This window comes from Chanodichthys erythropterus, chromosome 17 (assembly GCF_024489055.1).
Source record: "Chanodichthys erythropterus isolate Z2021 chromosome 17, ASM2448905v1, whole genome shotgun sequence".
Lineage (NCBI taxonomy): Eukaryota > Metazoa > Chordata > Actinopteri > Cypriniformes > Xenocyprididae > Chanodichthys > Chanodichthys erythropterus.
This window is the reverse complement of record NC_090237.1, coordinates 16,736,183-16,761,535: the sequence shown is the minus strand read 5'-3', so window position 1 is coordinate 16,761,535 and position 25,353 is coordinate 16,736,183. Positions and strand designations below refer to the sequence as shown.

General features: G+C 38.4%; 1 protein-coding gene across 3 annotated transcripts in view; it reads right to left on the bottom strand.

Annotated features, from left to right (window-relative positions):
* Positions 1–5,030: 5,030 nt before the first annotated feature.
* The window catches only part of cbl (Cbl proto-oncogene, E3 ubiquitin protein ligase), a 38,032-nt gene continuing 17,709 nt past the window's right edge, over positions 5,031–25,353 (bottom strand). Inside the window, exons 3-16 of one of the 3 annotated variants that reach the window (XM_067364859.1) lie at positions 19,822–19,968; positions 19,518–19,674; positions 16,316–16,437; positions 14,125–14,262; positions 13,900–13,987; positions 13,687–13,818; positions 13,375–13,599; positions 12,947–13,078; positions 12,389–12,739; positions 12,205–12,296; positions 11,010–11,162; positions 10,814–10,923; positions 10,520–10,726; positions 5,031–8,287 (exon numbers count right to left, since the gene is read on the bottom strand). In XM_067364859.1, the coding sequence (XP_067220960.1) occupies positions 8,016–8,287; positions 10,520–10,726; positions 10,814–10,923; positions 11,010–11,162; positions 12,205–12,296; positions 12,389–12,739; positions 12,947–13,078; positions 13,375–13,599; positions 13,687–13,818; positions 13,900–13,987; positions 14,125–14,262; positions 16,316–16,437; positions 19,518–19,674; positions 19,822–19,968 (2,326 nt within the window). In that variant the 3' untranslated portion in view covers positions 5,031–8,015. Of the gene's footprint in view, positions 8,288–10,519; positions 10,727–10,813; positions 10,924–11,009; positions 11,163–12,204; positions 12,297–12,388; positions 12,758–12,946; positions 13,079–13,374; positions 13,600–13,686; positions 13,819–13,899; positions 13,988–14,124; positions 14,263–16,315; positions 16,438–19,517; positions 19,675–19,821; positions 19,969–25,353 lie in introns of all 3 variants that reach the window. The other 2 variants (XM_067364858.1, XM_067364857.1) reach the window with 2 other exon arrangements.

The following is a 25,353-nucleotide window of genomic DNA, read 5'->3' as shown; positions in this document are numbered from 1 at the left end:
GTATAAAATCAGTCTTCTCCAGCAGCTGCTCGAAGATCTCGTCTTTGATGTCTCCTTTGTGCAGACGTTGCTAACACTGAGGAAAACTGCACTATGGGTTGTGGAGTTACTGGTGCTGTGAGGTGTTAGTGCACCTGTTGCTTATCTTTATTTTTATTGCAGGACCTATAATTACATACAAGATCAGGGAAAATACCATGGTTTTATCTTTAACAATGAACAATAATAATGACAAAAAACAAACAAATATGGGCTTGTATATACATCATAGTTTGAGATTATATACACAGACATAAAGCATGATGATAAGGTTAAATATTTTTAATACATAATGCATAAAAGTATTTATTTTCATTTATTTGTATATTATTTATAAGCCTGAGGGATGAAACTAGAGCTAATTCAACAAGAAAAAGAGGAAAACAAATGAGATTTATGCAACTTTTGCTTGTGGATGGACATTTTTGCATATAAAATAAAGAAATTAACAACATATTCACGCGAATTGGAGTTTTCGTACCAAAAAATAAACTCACATTAGTAGTTAAAAATATAAGAACTTTACATATTCTTTAACCCAAATATATTTTAGTTGTACTACAATTACAAAATTACTGGCAGCTGTTTCTTCAACAAGACCACAAAATAAGCAAGTTTAATCAATAAAGATATTTACAGATAGATAAAATAAACCTGTCACTCATATCTTTTAAATTGTTGCGCTTATAACGACGTAGGTCACATGATAACTTCAACATTTTCGGATCTCATTCATACTCAACGAGATTTGGCTATTAAGTAGGCTACCTTCTCTTTTAACGCTCTTTAAGTAAGTTCTTATTGAAATTAAGTAGCCTACCTACTCATTGAGTAGGCGGTTTCGGACGCAGACAGAGATTTTTTGTTAAAGGTAACACCAGTGACAACACCAGGGGACCACTACATTCATTATATATTTTATAATATTTATTTGGCTTTTTTCTTTTGTTTGTTTGTTTGTCATTTACATTATATATTTGATAGTTATGCATACATAATTGTATTTAAAATGGTAGAAAAACCTGTTTGTGACCTCAAAATAAAGCCCTTTCCCTCGACTGTGGGATGGGAACGAGCACTTCTGTGGCGCTTGGAATTTTTATAATCAATTAAAAAAAAAAAAATTGCCACATTGATGGCTCAAGAAGGTTTAATTGTTCAAATAATATATTGTTTCATATTAAAATATAAAAAAATTGTAATCCTAAAGTGTTTTTGAAGTGTAATATTTCTGTAAAATCTAGGGACAGAAAAGTGGACGTTTCTGTAGAATGACCCAACGACGTTCTGGTGTCTCTCGTGTTTGATATCCGTTATCGTGACCCAATTAAGTAATACTACAGTGACAAAACACTCGTTATTTTCAGCAAGTTAAACCAAGGGACTTTGTTTAAACACACTAACACAGGCTGTACAAGCATAAACAAAACACGACGTTCCAGTCGACTGTTTCACACAGAGCGCTCTCTATCTGTGTTGCCATGGTCACTCATTATTTAGCGTTTTTGGGCTTGTTTAAGCTCGTCGACTCATAAAGCAAATGGGTTATGAGTTATTAAAGTGGACAGACATGATATTTTGGTCTTATTTTCAGCATAAAGCATTTTGATTTATTTAGGTTTATTATGGGCTTATTCTTGTTCGCTGATTTTTCTAGCAAGATCTGGCAACTCGAATGAGAAAAGGCTCGCGCTTTCCGTGATTCACCGCGCATACAGAAGAGAGACACATCTCCGATGAAGGTTAAAAAACGTTATGAACAACTAGTTGTTGAGTTCCGTACACACTGCTTTGAATTTCTGTAAATGCGGTTGTCACTACCTGTATTTTTCGGGAGTTAATTCTGATGGATCCGAAATGGTCAATATTCATATTCATGCACTTTTATTAATATTAATCGTTTAGGGCTTATGATTTATCAGTTTCACTTTTGATTTCCTATATTTATGTACTAATACTTTATATGTTAATTCTTATATTTTCAAGGATTTACTTGTTATTGTACCCTTATGGTTATTTTTATTTTATATTTAAGAGTATGCTTGTTCAATTGTTCTTCAAAGTGTTCCGGTGTGACAGGTCACGCTAACACGTTTGTGGTTAGGTATTGGGTATTGGACGCCTGCCAAGTACTGCAGAAGTGGTGTTTTTCAGAATTATTGCTCATTTGAATCTGATAAAAATATGTCTGCTGACATTTGCAAAATTCCCTAGGGGATAAAACAACTATTTTTGACACTGGACCAGTAGATGACGTAATGGGTGAAATTAACCTTTTCTTTTAGAACAAAACATCAATTTGAGTGGGATGTAAATTTCCCTATATGCTCATGGTATAAAGCTGACCAAGTCATTGATAATTCAGCTTCCCCCACTTTTTATAAACTATTGACTGCTTCTTTATGGTTGTTATTTTACCTTTTGGTTTTATTAAGTATTTTCATTATCGATTAAAGTTTGCGTGTGAGGCTAAATTTAATTGTAATGAATAAATAATTTTTCATCAACTTTATCATTTGCCTGGATCTCATTTTCCCAAGTTTCTGCATCAATTCGGTTGTAGGATGCGGTTGTCACTCCAGTATTTTTCTGAACTGTGTGTGTACAGAACGAGATTAAGCACTAAAAGGGGAACTGACAACCGAAATTAGCTGCAGTGTCTACGTGGCCAATGTCACATGAAAACGGACTTCATTCGCGTCAAAGGAAAGCATATTTCCCCTGTCTGAATCGTTTCAAAGAGCTTAGAACCCAAGAGGCGAGTGGCGACACTCTGATACTTCTTTACACTAGATTATAGGCCGCCATTATGGGGTGAAAATACTAACTAGAATCCTTCACATCCTACGCACCCAAAATCGGCGAATTTCACTGCCAAATCAGAAGCGCAATAGAACAGTTTTTTATATTAAGTCACCAGTAAATTGTATGGCTCCTACAGTAAATGTTGTATTGCCTTATATATGTTTTATTTTACCAGTTGTAGAATCCACCCATTCATCCATCTGAGGTAGCGTATAGCCTACTTTGAGTATTTCCATTTTATGCAACTGTACACATTTATTAGTAGTAAATTAATAAATTTAAGATCATCATGTTTGCAGAGAACATTATATTTCAGACCTACTGGAATAGTAATAATAATTTATCACTAGGTCTGAATTGAAATATATTGTACGTTTTAATGGATCACGCTACAAACAATTATCTTATAGTGATGCATTGCTGTGTCCGTTATTCCCACTTTTGGACACTTGCTTCAATGGACATTAGACAAAACTGCTAAATCAAGCTGTTAATATATTCATATATTTATTGTCCAACATTCCCAATTTTTTTGATGCATGATGCATGTTTTGATGCATTAATTTAATTTCATATGTAGGTATTAATTCAATGTTTATAATGCTAATACTTGAACTTCAAAGAATTTTAACCCAAACTGACTGTGTTTAAGCCTTTTTTAACTTTTTTCACAAAACCTTTGCTCTCTAGAAACCCAAAGTCTGTAAAATAAACTGTAAAAAGGATTTGATGAACACTAGTGATAGTATTTCATTCTGTGTTGTCATCATTCAGGTTGGATTTCAGCTTTAATGTACTTTTTTTTTTTAAACAAAGCAGCTGATATTGCCATAGAAACTCAGGGCTGCTGCTGGGCGCCGGTGTTCCAATGGAATGTTCTATTAAAGGTGCTAAAGAGGATGTTTTGTTTTATACATTTTTGCAATATCACTTGAAACTGTCTTTACTAACTGATAAAAGACTATTTATTAGATGCACTGAAAGGAATAATATTAATATACATCATCTGTGCATGAGGTAGACATTGTCAATCACTGTCAATGTTATGGGCACTGTCATTGCTTGTCAATCACTGCCGTGACGTTCCTTGTGAGAGACGTGCGCGGCTTCATGCTCCAGTAACTTTCCACACTCCACAGGTGCCGCATGCAATGTTTTTGTCAGGAGACAGGAGTAACAACTGCAGATTATGAGTTACCTGCGGTGAGTCCGACATAATGAATCTACCACCGGCATTCGCTGTGTCGTGTTAGTGAACACTCGTGTTCCAATACTCGTGCACGAGTTTTGGGAGGCGTTCCCTCTAAATGAGCTGTGAAGGAGGGGGGTTGTTCTTACGCATGCGCTCATTTATAAAACTCAGTAACGATCTTTTCGTCGACTGAGAAACCAAAGACTCTCTTTATCACCTTTAAGTGTTGCTTCTTGTTAGTGTATTCTTTAATCGTTCCATATTCTCCATATAGTGCATTATGGGTAACATTACTTGAACTTTCCATTCTATTTATTAATAATACCGATACTTGCCGCTCCTGGAGGTTACATATAAAGCTAGACTTTTGAATCGAGCTTTAAAACTTGTTAATGATGCCTCAGGTCATCCTGCAGGGGCCTTCTTTGAGATGCTTCCCTCAGGGAGAAGGTATCGCTCCATAAAATGATCTACTGATCGCCATTTAAACAGTTTTTTTCCCCAAGCTGTAATCACTTTAAACAAAGCACTTTAAATTACAATAAAATCCACACATAATTTAAAATGCCTACAGTAGTTTATTTTGGGTTTTTATGTGGCTTCTGCTTGTCTGTTTTTATGTTATGTCTTTTATGTGTTTGACATTGTACTCGGAGCTTCTTGCACATCTTTTCTAATGTGGTTTTATACTGCAAATGGCTAATAAAGTGAACTCTGAACTCTGATGTTTACGCAGTTGTTTTCCCAATAAAAAAAAAAAAGACAATCCTGGAGGATGATGTCATTAACGAAAAATAGCCAAATTCTTAAAGTGATACAGACCAACCATATGGAAAGTGAAATTGATGACAAGTATGGGAAAAGTATTGAAACAATATTCTCAAGTAAACCTTCTGGCCAGAGAATGGGGAAAAAATGCCTGGAATAGTTCTTAATAAACTACCACTTGTTCAACCTCAAGTGATGAGATTTTTATTAACAAAAATTATGATATTATTTAACCCCCTGCGCCCTGCCTCAATGAAAAAAACAAACAAACAAACAAACAAACAAACACGAGAGCATAATATTTGTTCTATTGTTTTAATTAACAGTATAGCGCTGTGCATACTTCCAAAGTGATATGAGAATTAGCACAAAAGAAAGAAACCCTGAAATACTCAGGCAAGTTATGGCAAAATGAGGAGAGAGCTCCCTCTTGTGGTCTGATTCGAGACATTCTAGTAAACGGACAGATATTCACTATGATGTCACTGACCAAGCCAAAGAAGCGACAATGGAAACGTTTTCCAAAAAAATCATGAGGGATATCATTCACTCTTTACACTTTAACAAGGCCTTTTTCTGGGTAGCAGAACAAAATTACAGACATCTAAACATATGGCACTGCTCACAGTAATATTCACATCAGTAAACAAAAATAAAATTCTGACATGTACAGGAATGCAAAATGAAATAAAACATTGCCATTTCCACGTATTCTATGTATAAGTAACTTTACACGCTTTTGCTTTTAAAGTGACAGTATCATAGCACAAATTGGTACACTGTGCCAAATATTGTACACACAAACTCACACACGTCCATCACACACCAATATCAAGAAATAGTAGTACAGTAAAATGAAATGATAAAAAAAAAAAAAAAAAAAAGTTTATCACCTTCTCATCTCTAGACTTCATATGGTGCGGTAAAAAAAAAAAAATCAGTATTAAACCATCATATGCTTCAAGGCAACAGAAACTACAAACAAAGAGTTATCAGCCTACAACGTAAATATACAGCTCGCCTGATCGTAAGCTCTCAAGGTTGTGTGTGTACCTACAAGATTGAGACATGGAAGTACCTGCAATCCCAGTGCAACACTCTCAAAAACACTAGGGGCTAGTAGGGAATAAACTGGGCCAGTTTTGATGTGACATCAATCAAGAGTCCTCGAGTCCCACATGAGAGACTCAGACTCACTTTAATGGATTACTAGTGCATTCAAATGTGCTGGTGCAATAACTTGAAAAATGAAAGGGATGATTCACCCAAAAATTAAAATGACATCATTTACTCAGCCTCATGTCATTCCAAACCTGCATAAGAAGCGCTTTTTGTCTATACAATGAAAGTCAATGGGGACCAATTTCATTTTAGACCCTACTGACTTTCATTGTATGAACAAAAAACAGTCACAAAAACAGGAGAGTGAGTAAATGATGCCGATGTCATTGAGAGTGACTTTAAAGTAGTCTAGAATTGTTTTAACCCTGATTACGAGACAGACTAGCACTGGTTTAAAAGTACGGAGTCACTAATGTAGATTCTGTTCAAATGTACTATATTCCTGAGTACAAAGGGGAGATTAGGAAGAACCTTCTCCCTAACAGCAGGCGGACTATGGGCACTGCGATCATGGCTTGAAAAGGGCTGCCGCTGAAAGATGGATCCGATCGCTGACAGGGTAAACACCAAAGCCTCGTAGGACAAGAAAAGAACATAAGGCCTTCTGCGATGAGCCCGTGACACATTTCACCATTTCGATAAACGCATGTATTTCAAGCAAACCGCAACGTACCTGGATGAAAACAGACGTCCCATGCGCGCACAAACACACACATACACACAGACTGGGGGAAAAACCCCAGCAGGGCTCACACCTGCGCAAGTTGCTTCTGATTTCAAGTATGCTACATTACCAAATTACACACAACCGATACTGTCACTTTAAAATGGGTTAAACACAGTATTCACAAATGTACATTTAAGGCTTAATTGTTTAGCACTAACAATAATAGCAGCAGTAAAGCACTTCTGTATTAATAACAATAAATCAAATAATAATAATAATAATAATAATAACAACATTAATAATAACAATATATTAAGGTGATCAAATGAAATGGTTTCTAAGATGAACAGCTTCATACAAAAGTCCAAAGCTCCCCAAGAGTGATTTTAGTCCCCACCGAATACAGAAACTTGGCCAGGCTTTGGACCTTTATAAGCAAATACTTCTTTTTTTTTTATATTTTATGATTAAGCGGATTCACTTTGTGTCCAACCTGTCGCCCCATAATCTGTTAGAAAACACTATCTTTAGTAAACACACTACTTCACAAAAGTCTGTCGGAGACCACCATATTAATGACACATTCAGATTAGAGCAAACAAGGTTACATGTCCCCTGACATCAGACGCGTGTACCCTTCATCAGCATGTTCCTACTGGGAATCTGAAGGACTGGCTGTCCTTAAACATTTGAGAAGTGAAATTCATGGTACAGTACAGTTACAGTAATGCTACACAGATGTATCAAGGCTGACGGAGAGCCCATTTCCGATGCCAGCCGCCACCACGCACTTAAAAAAAAAAAATAAAAAATTGTTCACACAGTACCCTGGAGGTCAAGGTCAGGCGGAGAACGGGTTGCTTTGGGCTGACCGGTATCTCTGAAATGGGCAGCTGCGCTGTGGGGACCGACACGTACGGCATGCTACTAGACAGACGGAAATGAAAATTACACACTCGAAAACAAAATGTACCGAAGCAACACAAGTAAAGGCCATTTTTTCACAAAAGAAAATGCTCGGCTGCAGTCTGCTGTTTAACTGAACTCCCTTTAGCTATCCGAACTCCGAGGCCTAATACTTCACACACCCTGATCTCTGCAGCAAACCCTGACCCTCTCCAACATACGTGTATATATTAACTATACTCAATATTCTGATTTATATATTAAATCATATATAAACACATACAAGTTTTTGTCTTTTTTTGTTTTTGTCCTCGTTAAGCCTCAGGGGACACGTGTTGCCTTCAGGCTGAAGAAGCGGTCGCAAAGAACCCCTCACTCTTCCGAGAAGCGTTACGGAGAAAGGGCTCTCGTCATCGCTAGAGCTAGAGCGCAAGTACGTGCTCCTCTCTTCTGGAGACAGAGATGAATGCGAGATGAGTGTGGCCGGGCCGAGACTGGGCGTTCAGAGAAGTTTCGTTATGTTAAGATATGTGCAGTAGAAGGGATGGACACAAACTCTCTCAGGATGTTCTTGGCCATCTCAATATTGTTCTGTGCAATCATAAGGGCTTTTTGGATGTCCTGATGGGAGTAGCCCTGGCTCAAGAGGTGCTCAATCTCGCTGCTGATCTGCTGGCTGGGCCCTGGACTCGCTCCAGGGGGAACCGGGCTGGGCCTGCGATCGGAGTTGATGCGACGAGGAAGAGGCTTAGGAGGCCGCTCGGGGGCTTCAGAGGGGTCCAGGACTGCTGAAGACAATTTAGAATAAGAATTCTGTCTATATTTACACACTGAAGTCTGAGATAATGATCACATTGCAGTTGTTGTTCTAAAATAAGCAAACCATGACACTCTCATGGGGTTGAAATATGATCTAAAATAAATATAGGTGGAAAACGGAAATGATATGGTGCTATATTTACTCTGTAAATATAATTTACACTTTTTTTTTTTAAATACAATATAAATCAAAAGATTGGATACTTGACTGACTGATGACTTTCCTCGTGATCTAAAAAAACTTTTTTGTAGACAAAAACAAATTATGCCTACATATGAAAAAACTAAAATGAGTAACACACACACACAAATTTTTTTTTAACAAAAATGAAATTGAACACTGAAATTCAAAATATTACACAAACACACACACACTTGTATATATGGTTTACGGGGACTCTACATAGGCGTAATGGTTTTTATATTGTACAAACTGTATATTCGATGCCCCTACACTAACCCAGACCTGCCAACCTTGGAAAAAATTTTCGAGTACCAGTTTGACGGGACAGGACACGGGGTTTTTTTTGGGGGGGGGTGGTCATATATTTTTTTATATTTTTGAGAATACAATACACAAAGCACAAACACACACCCATCTTCGTTAATCTAATTTTGACTGTTAAAGTTTTATAATTTGACAATTAAAAATTTCACTACACCTGCTCAAAAGCATTTTTTTATTCATGATTAATATTGGATTGCATAATGTGTGCTTATACAAACTGACAACCACAAGTGAATCACATTCACATGTTTAATATGGACTAAAACATTTTGTTTGCAATTTCAAGTAGGCTCTATTTACATACAACTAACCTGACAGTTGAGTCCTTTACACAGGTTTTGTAATGAAAACTAGTCTAAAATTAAGAAACCCTTAGAAAAGAGTAAACATTGAGTTTACATGTGATTCATTTAAAATACTTAATTTATTATTCCAATATCCAAATATGCTAAAATATTTGGATATTGGAATAATATTGGATATACTAAATCCCACAGAAAAAAGGTATCTATTTGTAACATGCTGTATTTGAACAAGACAAACATTCGGTGATTAAAGGTTAGCCAATACAAACATATTTATAGAAAACAGTGAATAGACAGGACCCATAAGTGCAAAACGAATCGAGTATTCAAGAATATAAAGAAGTTAGTTATATAACGAGGAGTTGTGTTAACTAAAGAGTCCGCCATTTACCGAATCTTAAAAACACGGGTGGATAATTAAAAATGTTTTCTGACAAAAAAATAACACAAGCAAGAACAAATTTTAAACCACGGCAATTTTCATTTTACAATGATCTTCCCTGTCTGTGCTCGCCAGTGTGTATGAGAGAAAGCTCGCGCAGCACTGAGACAAGTGTGCTTTTAAATGCATAAGTAACTAATGTGCTAGTTTTCATACAAAATAAGTAGGCTATGTAACATAATTAGGTACTTTAGTTAGTATTAACACAATAACGCAACACATGCAGGCTATACGTTTCTCAACACTGAGAATAAATAAATAAACGCCTGTTTCTCCAGACTCGCTCTTGTCAGTCAGTATACACATCACAGCACTTTCATAATCACTAAGCCATATAGCGATTTCAATTTTATTTAGATTTGTTGTTCAACATTACTTGAGCATTTTATACCCGTTTAGCTCAGGGAGTCAGAAGTACCGTGACTGCTGTACTGTCCTCGCCTGAGAATTCAGTCACTGAGAATGCAAGAGTGGAAGGAGGATCGTGCGGGATTTTGTGTTGCTGTCGATTTGCGGTCTCTTTTTATTGATAGGCCGTATGCATTTGTCAATCATCCCCGCTTGCTATTTGGGGAAATGAACCCAGCGATATGATTGGTCAAACTCTTTCTTTTGCTGGATTTGAGTACTACGCGCGCACAGAGGACTCACAGGGTTTTTGCGTAGTATAGAGTGACAAATCGTACCAGCGTACTTTGAGGTCAAAATGCGTACTTGGTACGCAAAATGCGTACAAGTTGGCAGGTCTGCTAACCCTACCCTTCACAGAACATTTTTGGTATTTTTTAAATTTCATAAAAACATTCTTTAGTATGTTTTTTTTAAGCCATTTGGTTTGAGGAAGTGTCCTCATAAACCATGTCATTATACACATTTGTGTCCTCAAAAACCATATATACAAGAACACACAGACAAACACAGATAAACAAACAAAAATAACACTTACTTGCTGCTGCGCCAAGCTCACTGTCTATGGAAAGGCGGCTGAAGGCTGAGGATGTGGGGTTAATATCTGAAAGCGTGCGTCGGGCTACATTGGCAGGTAGATGGGGCTTGGGGTAGTCATAGCTGTTCTCCTCCTCCTCCTCACCACATGCACCAATAGGATCCCTCAGGCCATTAGTGCAGGTCAAAGGAGGCAATTCAGAGTAATCTGAACAAGGACACACAGTATTTCACATTGCAGAATATACTGGCAGACTGTCTGTATGAAGATGAAGATCTTCACACATCACAGTACCTGAGTCTCTGGCCTGCTGTGGTCCAGAGGTGGTGAGGGCCTGGGCTTGGATATTGTACATGGCTTCATACATCTGTGGGCTTTCTGACTCCATTTCAGTGAGTACACTTCTAGAGAGGTAAATGGTGAGGTTTAGTACACTGACAGAGACTGTAAATGTGTCTGTGCACCTCCATGGCTGGTGAATTATCTTTACCTGGGACTGAGGGAAAGTGGAAGAGGTGGCCTGGGTACAGCCTCCCCTGCAGCAGAGGGCAGCACTGGTCGAGAAGATGGAGTCATGTACTCTGACTCCTCATCGTTTTCAGAGGTGTCCTCCCCCGTCTGAGCCTTAACTGCTGGGAGAGGCCTGTCAGCACAGGAGAAAGTGTCAACATACATGTGACCTCTTGCTTAACTAGCAGGTTTATAGTGCAGGAAGTTAGGGGGTGTTTTTATCATTGCAACATGAACAAATGGACATTGCAATATTTGGGGATTGTCTGCAATTTATTCTGCAATGTGAAAAAACACAGGAAATTTTATCGGTTGACTTGAAAAGCTTCTGTTTGGAAAGAATGAGTAATTCTAGAATGATTTTGTTAGGGAGTGCAGAGAAAATGTAACATTTTTTAAAATGCGGAAAAATTACTTTTTACTTTGACGACTTTCTTTGAGTTCCTTTTAATGTTGAACAATTGGGGGAAAAAACAACTAAATTTTGGTGTTTACATTTGGCTTCACTCTTAACAAGAACAAATTCAAACCTCTCAATAACCATAAAGTCAACAGAATAATAATAATATTAATAAAAAAAAAACCTAAGACACATCCCCACTGCTTTTGACCATTCAATCTGACTATAAAATAAAGTTTTGTATTGTGATTAAAAAACATTAAACAATATAAGACAGCAATTATAAATTGTAAAATAAAATTGAGTATTAAATAGGGGTGTTAACGGTACATGTATTCGTCTAGGGGTGTAACGGTATGCGTATTTGTACCCAACGGCTCACAGGGAAAGTTCCAAATGGAAGTGATCATCCCTATGTGAGCAGGGCACGTGCGTGCCGTATGTACGCAAATGATTTAAGCGTTTGAAAAAAGTCCACTAGGTAGTGCGCACACATTGGATGCGTCTTTCTAAACTAAAGTATGACCATTTTTCCTATTGTGCCGAAATCGCACCGAACAGTGACCCCAAAACCGAGGTATGTACCGAACCGTGACTTCTGTGTACTGTTACACCCCTAATATTTAATACAAAAATAAAATGACCAGCAGTGCATTTATTTAACTAAACTGCACCAAGCAATTGACTAATCGCATTAACCATTTATCATTATTTCGGTTTTACTTAAATATATATAATGCAGCCCTAGTTTTTATGTTGGCTTTGTGGCACCTACCTGATTGCCAAAGAATAGATGGCATTAGCCGAAGCAGATGGCTTTACTTTCGGGCTGTCGTACTCCGACCCAGAACTGGATGATACAAAACTCTGCACATGAAGCACATGAAGGTTAAATTAAAAATATATGTATATCAGATTCAGCTTATGTCAATGTGTAAATATGGCATGCGTGTCCTCACCAGCTGGTGGTCGAGGCTGGGGGGACCATTGTTTCGCGGGCCTTCGGCTCTGGCGTCGAGCGTGGAAGGAAGTTGGAGAGGCAGAGAGTGTCGGTTAGAGAGTTCTCGAGATCCGCGGGAGTCTCCGCTTGCTGGTGGCTGTGATGGGGCTTTGGGTACGGGCCGGGAGTTCCAGTCCGGCATGTTGCGGTTAGGAGGGGCAGGAGGCAGTTTGTCCCGAGAAGGTTCTCCGGGCGTACTGGGAAGAGGGCGTCTCGGGAGCCGGTTGTCAGAGCCGGTAGGTGGAGGTCGGTCTGGGGGAGGAGGCGGCGGCAGGTCCCTTAGAGTCGGGGGCAGCGGTAATGGCTTGTCCTTGTGATGGGATGGGGCCTGGATTATTGATAAACTAGACATCAAAAACTGCAATAGCACCAGAACGTCAAGTAGCGTTCTGCTAATCCTAACTCTAAAATTTCCATCTAAAGTGTTTTTTAAAAAAAGAAGCTTAATACACTCCAAACTGCGGTACTGAGGGCAAAAAAAAAAACTTGCCGAAACATTCCATGCTAGTGCATTTACCTTGGATGTGGCCCCTGGACTAGAGGCCCCGGGAGGGTTGGTGGGTCTGAGAGGAAGCAGATCTAGCCGAGGAGGTACTGGGGGAACGACTGCCTGAGGGGCGATTGACAGCGGTGAGGGCGGCCTCTCCACCTGAAACAAGCCAAACCATTCAGCATACATCAATACAGATTACTGATGCTAAATACTCCAGCCAACATTTCAGAGCCTGCAGGAAAAGTTATTTGGTTTGGATTTGATGGAATTCCTATATTAAACTTCAAAACAGAAGCCTCACACATTAAAAAAATAATATTTACAGAGGCAGGTGACAGCTGAATCAATTCTGTTCACTGAAAAACAGGTTAGGTGTAGAAGGTGACATCTTTTTGCAGGTTTAGCAAAGCTGAATGGTCCATAACATCATAAGGAGATAAAGTTATTCTCACTTTAGAACCGACCAGCTTGCTAATCATGAAAGGCGAGTCTTCCAAACGATCATCATCGTCATCGTCGTAGCTGGGCGAAGGGGCTCCCTCGGCTCCATACGTGCCCCTGCAGCCTCCGTAGGAGCCTCCGCTATTGGGGTCCTTGGGATCAAAGGGGTCAACAACGATGGGCTCGGTGCCCTTAATTTCACAGCGGCAGAACGGGCAACCCTGACCTTCTGATTCCTAAAATGAAGAGAAAAGACACCGTGAGTGTCGAAAACATGGTATGTGTGTCCAAACAGATGATGACTGAAGGCTCTTCAGGTTTACCTGCCAGGCTGTAAGACAGGAAGTGCACATGAGGTGGCCGCAGGGCTCAATCTTCACATCCTTGTCATTCTCGGCACAGATCTTACACAGCTGGAAGGTAGAGCCCATCTCACAGTAGAGCTCATATTGCTCCTGTAGGAGATGAAAGATGAGTATTATCCAAATGATTCAAGATTTAGGTGGCTGACTGATATAATTAAAACAAAAACAGACCTGTGTGACTTTGATATGGTCTTGAGGCGAGGGCTCACACAGCCCTGTGAGGTCAGGGTTCTGAGTGCGGCCATCGGGGAAAAGGTAGCTAAACAGGGATAAACAGTCTGTAAGACACACTTAAGATCCGAGAGAAATAAAGTGTGACATATGATGCTTCATTACGCATCTAAATGTGTGAATGGATGTTCTCTGTGCTTAATTTGAACCTCTGTTTTGACTTACAATCCTTCCCTAAAGCCATCGATGAGGGCCTGGAAGAGGGGTTTGTTATGAGGAATGGTCTGCAAGATGTTCCCATCAGCTGTGACGTAACCGATAGCCCACTGGCCGAGTCGTGTACAGCTCAGTCTGAAGATATAGCTGTAACCAAGAGCAAAACGTGACACTTACGACATGAGATAAAAGAAACAGGACAATCTAACAGTGTCAGATCAAGCCATCACTGAGAAACAGTCTCAATGCATTAGGGGTGGTCATATGATTGCTTTTCTTTGCAATGAGAGCACTTGTGACATCATGGTACTTTTACAATACATCTATTGATGGTAGGTACCATGCGGTCCTTCGGTCCACTCAGAGGGAGAAATCAAGCGACTAACGGTGCATTGTCCCATGTAACTCCTGTCACTGTTTGTGTAAGAGTGGCAGATAATGCTGCTATGACACTGCTGATGCCATGAGCACGTTTAAATGAAAAACACTTAATGGTCGGAGCCCAAAGACACCAAGATACTTGAGTACTGTGATTAAAGGGATAGTTCACCCCAAAAACGTAATTCTGCCATCAGTGCCCTTTTGTTGTTCCAAACCCATATGACTTAAAAAAATTAATATATATATATATATATGAAATGAAAAACAAAAACTTTGGGTATGTTAATGGACTCGATCTTCTCAATCTATATTTTGATCATTCTCAATCAGATCTGGAGTCTTTTTTTGTTTGAAATGTTTTTTTAATGAAACATACCCACAGCCAAGTGTTGATCAAAAAAAGAATGAATGTATAAAAGCAGAGGCTCTGATACATTGACTGTTTACATATTCGAGTAATTGACGAATAAGGTTTTTAGATATAAGTTTTATTAAGTGTTATTGATATTATGGGGTTTTTATAGTCAATTAACAATGATTTTGTCATGTTTTACAGGATGGAAAAATTTTGTCACCAAAAAAAAAAAAGTCATTCGTTTAAAATTTCGGTTTTACCGAATGACACTTTTGGTTATACCAATGACGATATTTTTTTAAACAATGTTAACAGGCTGATATCTAGCTAGCTAGCTAGCAAAAGGACAATCAAACATTTTATATTTAATACAAGTTTTTAAAATATACAACATTTCCCATGTTTTATAGCGGTTGTACCGAATGACCTGATGTTTCGGGACATGCGTAAGAGCAAGTAAAAACATGATTTTTTCAAGTAGTTAAGAGAGAGTTAGTTACTTTGCTTCAGGACCATGTGATCCTTTGCAGGTCTCTGAATGATGTCACATCCTGTCACATGATATTGATTGCATGACTTGATCCAAAATGGTCCCTTTATATTGGTTACTCTCAGTGACATCAATGAAATTATTTTTTCCGGACATTCTGTCTCATAGCAAAGCAATGGCTTCTACACAATTTTAATACCATTTTGCACTATGTTGATATATGATGTTATAAAATCATGCCAGAATAAATTAATAAATAAATAAATACATACATTTATTACATTTTAAGACATTTTAATCAAATGAAATGACTGTATTGGCCTTTGGACGGTTAAACCGAATAACCTTTTGACACTTCAAAATCTTTAAAATACCTTTATATGTAGCAAAATATAATTAAAACATTTTGGATTCATTAAAAGAGATCTAGTTGTACTACCTTACATACTTTGGATGTCATATTGTTGTTTTTTATTATTATTTAGGCCTTTGGACAATTCACGTCACGTCACTGACCAATTCACAAAACTTTCATGGCCCTAGAATATTTTGTTGTATGAATATGATCAAAAATGCTAGCATGGCTGGCAACTTTTTATGTATACACAGGATACACATAGGACCGCTCTTAAATTCTTTTAACTTCCTATTTAATGGACGCTCGAAGTCAATGTGACCTTTTTCCCCTTCCTTCCCTGTAACATGAATATAAATTTGTTTTGTCATGTGATACTGCTGTTGATAGTGTGGGCAAAATAATAATAAAAAGTTGAAATAAAATAATAAATAAGATAAAATAATGTTAAAAGAATGTTTATTGGAAATTTTAAATTAAAAAAAGAAGAAAAAATGTAATAAAGGTTTGGAACAAAAGGAGTCATTATCTAAATGACTAGATTGATTTTTATTTTGTGTGAGCTACCCCTGTAACAGAGACGTGTGCATGGATGAGGGGTGCGTTGTTTGTGCATTACCTGCCGGGCTTGTGGATGAATTTTTGCAGACGAGCTTTAACTTCATCATAGGTAAGAAAGGCCATGTACCCTGGATGAGTCACAGCCAGGCTGTTCCAGTTTCTTAGCAGTGACGACCATGGCTACATAAAAAAATACAAATAAAGTAAATACAATTTTTTTCCCCCAAAAACCATTTCACACTGTGAATTTAGTGGCATGTATACAAATAACATCTGACAGCAAATGTACTCTTAAGTTTCTTTTGAGATGACCTCTCTTCATCTCTAAAATGGATATTAGAAGTCTGAGTCAGAGAGAGAAAGAGCATTTTGGGGATATATGCCAGTGACAACAGCAAACCAAATTAACTCTGATCCCTGTATATAAACATCACTTTAATGTTAGTCCAATTAGTAAAGCAGGCATTGCATTCAATACCAACATGTCGATGTGAAGCCACACCTCACAACTGAGATAAACATGTGTAATGACATATACTGACAAAATTAAAACACACATCAGTCTTCCTTCTTTTGCATAAGTTCATCCAAAACCACAAGACTGTTGCAATCACAGTCACAGTCAGTTTATTAATAGAGACAAATGGTCAATATCTAGTCCATCAAGTGAGCAGGTGACAATATTTTAGTTCAATGAGACTGTATTATTCATCAGAAACACATTTTAAAGGACTACATTCATGTGTTCATGGAACATCCTTTGACAGTCAGAGGAAGTGCCAGTTTTGCCTAACACTTCTTAGAATTTGCCTTGTTCCTTTTTTTAAAAAGTGGTTATACTGTGAGTGCGATGAAAGCGATCAACAGCTTGCCCGCATATGCAAATTTCTGTCTACAGATGTCAGAGCAAAAACTCACTTCCCGGTCTATAAAAATGGTACCCGTGTTCATTTTCTCTTTGAAAGCCATTTTAATAGCTTAACTAAGAATCATAGAGCTCTAATTGAAAGTTTGGGACACAGGCGGGCTGCCTGTCTGTCTACACTTGAAGTGTGTGATGCAGTATGCATTTAGTCAATTGAAAACCCATTTCTGTTTTGGTTGTGCTGCAGGGCTACTCCAGCCACTTTATTTTTACTGATCGTTTGGAATAAAATGATCTACAAATATCATAATGACTACGATGAATTTAAAATTTGCTGAATTCTTAAACAGTAAGACTAAAAGACCATGATCCACCTTGTTTGTTTGTGAACAGGTTACATAGCAGCTTATCACAGTTTCTTTGGAAAAGTTGTCTCTGACACCTCAGAGCGGCCTGCATTCACACATTTTCAAAATGCTTTGTGCATCACCTGAAACACCCCCTGACACTTACGTCAAACAAATAGTTGCAGAACAAATATAGGTGAACCAATCCACATAGGGACTAACAAATTTCCCCTATCAGATTACATATCATTATTATCTTCAGATCTTCAGTATTTACTACCTTAACCCATGATGCCTAATCATGCTTGTGTACACTGAGCAAACACATAAAACAAAACCAGTTTTCATACTGAGGTATCTGTCTCGCAAAGGTCCACTCAGAGTCAAAAAGCTGTCGAATTGAAGGAATAAAAAAGCCTGTGACTGGCTCTCCAGTAGGGTGGGTTCATTCAGATGCTGATGAGAAGCGTGACCTTGCTACGTGGAGCTTCGTCAAAGCGCTTTGCGGGCTCTCTGTAAACAGCGGGTCTATTTCTGTCTGCTGGGCTGGATGAATGAAGCAGAGGTACGGTGCAGCACAAGCGCTGCACACTGCAACTGAAACAGGCACAGGGCCAGCCATGCCGCGGCCGTTTTAAGCTTTCTAACAGACCAACATACTGACTTGAATTACGACGTGCTGTCAATGTTAGCTCGGTTATTTAATGTTTCAAAAAGGCCATATCTGATTATGGCTGCATCAGCTATAAAAATGATCTTGACCCCCCCCCCCCTTTTTTTTTTTCCCAAATTAACTCTGATGTGAAGTAAGGGAGGCTAATTAAAGGATAGCTGTGATTATGGCCTTTTGAGGAGAGAGAGGATGAGAAAGCCCTGGACCGCTGTGATGTCTGTGCTGGAGCGCTCTGAATAATGAGCTCATTACACAGACGGCACTGTGCTGCCAAGCAGCCGTCAGATGATGCATTCAACAGCTGCTATATTATAGATTCATATTATAATCATCACAACAGTCTCAACTGTTCCATGGAAAAATCAACATGACTAGATTTTTACATTTTCTGAAGACAACGTGAAGACAAAAAATTTGTCATCAGGATGCTAGGATGGTTGGCAGGGCATTGCAATGCAGTTGTTTCGGTACACTACCGTTCAATGTTTGGGTTCAGTAAGATTGAGAAATAAATACTTTTATTTAGCAAGGATGCATGAAATTTGATCAAAACTGACGGTAATATAAATGAATGTTACAAAAAATTTCAAATAAATGCTGTTCTTTTTAATGATACATTAATCACAGAATTCTAAAAAAAGGTTTTCAATTTTTTTTTTTTAATCACATTTTAAATCACATTTTAAAATGTATTCAAATAGAAAACTATTTTAACAATATTGCTATTTTACTGTATTTTACTCATCAAATAAATGCGTAATAAAAAAATTACCCAACTCAGACTTTTGAACAGTAGAGTATAAATAGATGTCTGTCGATCTGTCGACTCAAATATTTAAATACTTTGGTTTGGGGATTTGAACAAACCCCAACCCCAAGTATGAGCAATAGTAATTGTGATTTTGCCCTAGCAAGCACCACTAATTATGTGGTACCAGTATAAAAAGTATCAAATCAAGTAGAAGAACAGAAAAGCCTCAAACATTTCTGCTCTGCATTGTTGCTCTCATAGGGTATATAATTAGAGCAAAAAATCCCACAGAGGTTAGCAGCAGTTGTCATTAAAATAGGTCAAACAGATCCCTCTTCTAAAGCTGAGGCACTTTCAAATCATCCTTCGCCCCCTACTCTCAGAAAATCGTACAGACAAGCCTTTTTGAGCTACAAAAGGCGATAAGAGGCCTCCATTCAGGCTGGCTTTCAGCCATGAGAACTAAAGCATCAGCACTGACACGGACACTCAAACAGCGCCTCCGTACCCACAGCACACGGCCACACAACAATAGTCATTGTCAGACCTTCCTCTACACCGAGCTCTGGGACAATGGAGTTAGTTTGTGCTTAGAGGAAGTGATGAAGTGATTGAACGACGCACCTGGAAAAGCCTGGTGAAGATGTCAAACTCAAAGACGGAGATATAGTCATTGCAGGTGAGGTCAATGGTGGATTTTAGAGCCATGGCCTCTAGGCCTGAGCTGATAGGGTGAAACTCATGCAGGGCCTGCCGGAACACCTTCCAAGGCACAATGGTCCTGGAATTCAGAGAAATTGAGGTTATGTTACCAGAATTAGACTCTTTTGCTTTCCTAAAAATTGTCAAAGTCCATCTTCCTTCGTTTTTCCTTGGAACATGGCATGTTAATCTGTTAAAAGAACAAAGAACACATTAAGCTTCTCACTTGTCCCCGAACGATCTTCTCCAGAACTCTGCGGCATCTGCTTTGGTGATTCTGAAGTTATCCCCTTGAAACAGGCCGTTGGGAAAGATGGCTTTGAGCTCTGCGAGCATGTGACTGAATATCAGTGACAATTTCGTCAGGTTCCGTCTGAAATAGAGGAAAGAGAACAGTTACTTTACACTGAGAGGTTTGATAAACCATAAAACAGCCTTTGTGATTTAATAATGATTAAGAGGCAACAATATTTGATCAAACTTGCTAAATCTTAACAGGGTCTGGATCTTATCAAGAGCAATAATTGAGGTCATTTCCCCCAAATCAGCAGATTTCGGATTCTGGCCTGGTGATTTGGGTACTTCTGTGACCAGCGGGCATAGTGCGGGAGTGTGCTAGGCACATATCAGGGACTGAGGTGGACGCTCTGAATGCCTGCTGCATTTTTCTGATTCCACTGACTCTGGGCACATGAGCCCAAGGCAGGCAGGCGAGAGCAGGGAGGGTCGCGCTGCATGGCAGGGGGAGGAAGTGGAAAGAAAGCCATGATTTACAGGGCAGCACAGTGGGGGATTGTACAAGCGCTCCAGCCTAGGGAATTGACATGCACAAGAGAGAGTCTGAGTGTGGCAGTGCTGCAGCTGCCTCCAAAAACTCACTCCTTACTCGGACGATGAGAAAAAAAAAAAAAAAAAAAAAAAAAAGACAAGACAGAGTGAGAAAAGTGGTGTTATAAAAAAAAAATTAATGCAAAAATGGAGTGTAAACTACAGGAAATGAGAGCAAGCAAAAAAAATAAATAAATAAAAATAGCTTGTGCAAAAAAAAAAAAAAAGGTGTGCATAAGCAATAACTCTCTTTGTGCTTTTTGGATTACCACTGAAGATATGTCATTTCATCTGCTTCCTCTGGTCATGATGTTCCCCAAACAAAATGCACTGATATTCACACTTAATCTTTCATTTTATAATTAAATAAAAGATTTATGTTTTACTGATGGTAAATATCCAAAATTGAATGCTATAATTAACAACAACAACAGTAATTATTATTATTATTATTATTAAAACCATAAAACAAATAAATTAATTATGCATACAAATATGCATTCATTTCTGCTACACGATAAACTAAAAGTATGTCAAATGAGCAGGATGTGCGAATATCAGCAATGTGTCATCTGACATTAAGATCACACAATTTGTACAACCAGTGAACATTTTGTATGTATATTGTATATGCCATTTTTCTTTTTTTTTGTGTGCAATAATTGATATGGCACCAAATCCCACATGGAACGATTCTCTGCCATCCTTCACTACTTTAACATCTTGAAATCCCACTGTCCTCATAGCCTGGGTTTACATACTCATTTATCTGAGGCTCTGACCTTGCTCTGGGAACAGTTGTTGTTTGTGGCAAAAGGGTGCCAATGTGCCTTCTGGGGAAGCCAGCTGTGCCATGCTTACTCTCTCCACGAGGACACATAAGAGAAGTTAAGTGATGGCATTTGTGTGGTGAGGCTGCAGACCAGCACTTCCAAACAAAATGTTTGCGAACGTGCATGTTTGAAACCATGAGGGAGAGGAGAAGCTTTCAGTAGGAGTTTCAAACTAAGTAGGGCACAGATGCACAGAAAGCCAAGCTCATGCAGCAGGGCTCACTCAATCACTCACTAAAGCTGCCGTACTGAGGACTGTATTTGTGAGCTCAGTTAATCCCAGAGTCAGAGGCGTCACTCTTCAGAACAATAAATGAAGCCCTCATGCTGACAAACAATCACAATGAATGACATTTCTAATGCCTGATGATGTCTTTGAACAGGCTAATTCATATTAGAAAGAGAAAACAAACACATCCTGCATACAAATATGCATGCATTTCTAATACACAGTGTGCTAAAAGAAATGTGTCAAATATCAGGATGACAAAAATAAAAAAAATAAAAAAAAAAGATTATAAAATAAAATGTGAACTGCGAGCTGCAGAAGTCTATGTGCACAATAGGCCAGGGTAGACACAATATTTAATTCGGCATAAAAAAAAAAAATCAGGCTGTAAGGGTTTGACGTATAGTATCGATTATTTGGCAAACAAAAAAAAACATAGAAAATACATTTTCCCCCCAAAAGATACTAGTGGATTAAAAAAAAAAAAAGAAATGAACTAAAAAAAAGAAAAAAAGTAAAAATTGTGACATGACCCAGTGACATAATCCACTGAACAGTGTATTCCTCTGTATCTCACAACCTCGGTTTCATTTGCACTACATTAATTATGACGGTGGTTAAATTGTGGTATGAAACAAGACCTGAGTAAAAAGGCATCAATGGACAATGTCAGCCTGATAGATTTAGTATGCCCAGGACCGAGAATGTATTTATAGTGCACACCTGCAAACCTAAAGAATATGCTCATCAATGGTCAAGAAGTGAGTTTAACAAATTCAGTATGGCAGTGGTTCCCAAACTTTTTAGAGTGGCATACCCCCGAGGCATTTAATATCCTTCTGCTGTACTTCAAACCACGGCCCTTCAAATCATGCATACTGCAACATGTTACGCCTCCCGTGAAGAAACAAGCATGGATATCATTGACTAAATCTTTTTATTATGTTGTTTTATGTATTAAAATGTTTGTAAGACAAGCTTATATTGCGTTTGAATCTTGTTAAGTATGAAATAACCAGTCCCTCCAGAAAAACGCAGATTTTTTTTGTGATTGTTGCGGGCAAAAATCCTTGATTTTGCAGAAATTTTTTTCAAAAATGCGATGGAATATGCGGGATATTTTAGCAATTTTATGCAATGAAATTGCGGGAACTTGCAAAAACTGCTGTTTGATGAAAAAGAGAAAAAAGGGTGATTCCCCCAACACCCTGTTCTCACTAGGCTACTACCTTAATGTAAAGAGTCATTTCTTATACTTCCTATGATAAGCAAGCATACTAAAAATCACAGAATATTTAAGTTCTCATTCTGTTTTATTTCAGACCTTAATTAACACATGGCTCAAACTTACAAAACATTTGTGCGGTCTTTTGCGCTTATTTTTGTTGGCAAATGAGAATGATTTTCACCCTGGTTTCACCGTGGGGTTTACAGATGATGTTCATGTCGCGGAATTACGTCACTTCATAAGGTTCCCATAGCAATAGGGGGAAAATAATGGCGCTTTACTTGTGTAAATTAAACGCAATATTTTTCAACATTCTGCTAAGATATATGTGACTTTTTTGCAACAAAAATACAGGGATTATAAAATCATGCTAGCCCCGCATATTTCGCTTGCTGAAATCGGCAATTTATGCGGTGAAAGTGTGGTGTATTTGAAAAAATGCGACCCCCGCATAAATATGCGGACTTTGGCAGATTTAAATTAAGTCAGCCGATCGCATAATCACGTTTTTCTGGAGGTACTGAATAACAGATAGTAGTAAAACAAAAATTATACTATCAAATTAATACAGACTCATGGTAATTATGGCAAAAAAATCTTACTCCCACACCTAAAACTTACCCTAAATTTACCTCTTTCATAAAAATAAAATTTACTGTAGAGTTTCATAATTAAAATACTTTAAAATCTGATGATAAAAAACAGGATGACTACAGCATCAGGTGCTCTGTATGCCTTATCACTAGGTGGCGATAGTGAAGCTTAAAAAGCGAGGAAAACAAAGTCAAAGAAGAGCAGTACTAGTGACGTCACTGATTTCATCCCGAATGGCATCGTATGGGACGTAACTTGAGGTAGGGAGCGTAATTAGTAGAGATGTGGTTTGTAGTTCTGCGCAACGCAGTCGGACACACTTGGCAGATTCGTTCACGAAACTGCTGTGTTGCAGTTCTGCTGTGACTTTTGTTGGAACTTTTATTTCGAAATAGAGCAAACAATACTGACAATACTGTGTTTGAAATGTACATCACTTAATATTACCATTTTGTTTGTTGAACTGGAAAAATTGCACTCTTTCTTGTATAATATATTGTCAACATCAAAAACAAGAACTCTCACAGGGTAAGTTTTTGTTTTGAAGAGAGTTTGAGTCTAAGCACAGTCTGTCAATATTTGTTCTTCATGCTAGTAGGCGCTAAATCCCTACTTTTATAAAGGTATATTGTCGAGAACGGAAGCAACGTAGCGTGATATACTAAGCCAGCAGACTGCATGCAACCTATCATATGCAAACAGCTTTTGTGGATGTTGTCAGTTATGACCGCAAAAGATGAGGTAAATTGATTAGATGTCATGGATTTTTCGACCATTTAAGACCATTAAATTCGACCATTGTCTGTTAGAAATACACACGGTTTTAATGTAATTTTAAGGTGGGGTAGAATTAAACGAATGGCAAAAATCAGCATTTTATTCCTCTATCACCTCATGTCCCATTGATTTGGGAATCAATGCAGTATGGGAATTCAGGCACATCCATAGTGCTGTACAGAGTGTTTCATTATTGCCGTTTCATGACTGCCTGCATTAAAACAATCCATCTGACCCCTCCTCCTCCCCAATTTCTCGGTTGGCCGGCCTCTCCTTGCTGTTGCTGTAGGCCAAGCCCTGCCTAGATACTGTGCTTTTGTCAGCTTCCCTCCTCTTTTGGCCTGACCTTTGACCTGCAGCTGGCTGCTCCCTTCCTGTTTCCTGTTTTCCGTGATAAAACAGCCAAGCCAACTGGAGAAAGCGAGAGCGGTCTGCTCATGCCCACGGCTGATTATCAAAGAGTCTACAGTTCAGAAGAGTCACACCTACAGTCTCCCTTTAGCGCCTGCCTTCATTTGTCCACACACACACACACACACACACACACACACACACACACACACACACACACACACACACACACACACACACACACACACACACACACACACACACACACACACACACACGAGCCAGTTTGCACTAGATTACACCATTTCAATTGCTCAACTAATGCACATTTCAACAGCCAACTTCCCTAAAACATTTAACATTTCCCCAAATATCCGACTCAAGGGTGTCTAAAGAAGGGACTTTCTCTGCCACTGAGTTCATGAGTATACTCAAAGAGATCATGGATTCTGTGTTTTTCTGTCAACGCATGCCACCCCTTGACAAATTTAACTGTCCAGAACTGGCTTCACACCGGATCTCTGTCAGGAAGTGGTGGTGACAGCAGTCATACACCCAAGCAAACACACAGACACACACACACACCCCTTCAAATAAAATACATGAACATGGTGCTCAGCAAGATTCAACGCACTCACACAAACAAATTTTGTTCAGTGATCTGACCATGTCTATTCTAATCCATTGTGTCATCTGAGGTGATTCTAGAGAAGTTGTCCTCTGGTGAGTGGACTGTTCTGAAAATGAAAATTTTTAGCAATGCAAATTAAATTAACTAACCATATAATCATTCATAGCTGAGATGGCAAAATAGATAGGCCAAAAATAAAGGTAGGAGAAACAGATAATCATCTAATTTACTTGTAAGGTAAAGGTGCAATATGTAAGATTTTTGCAGTAAAATATCCAAAACCCACT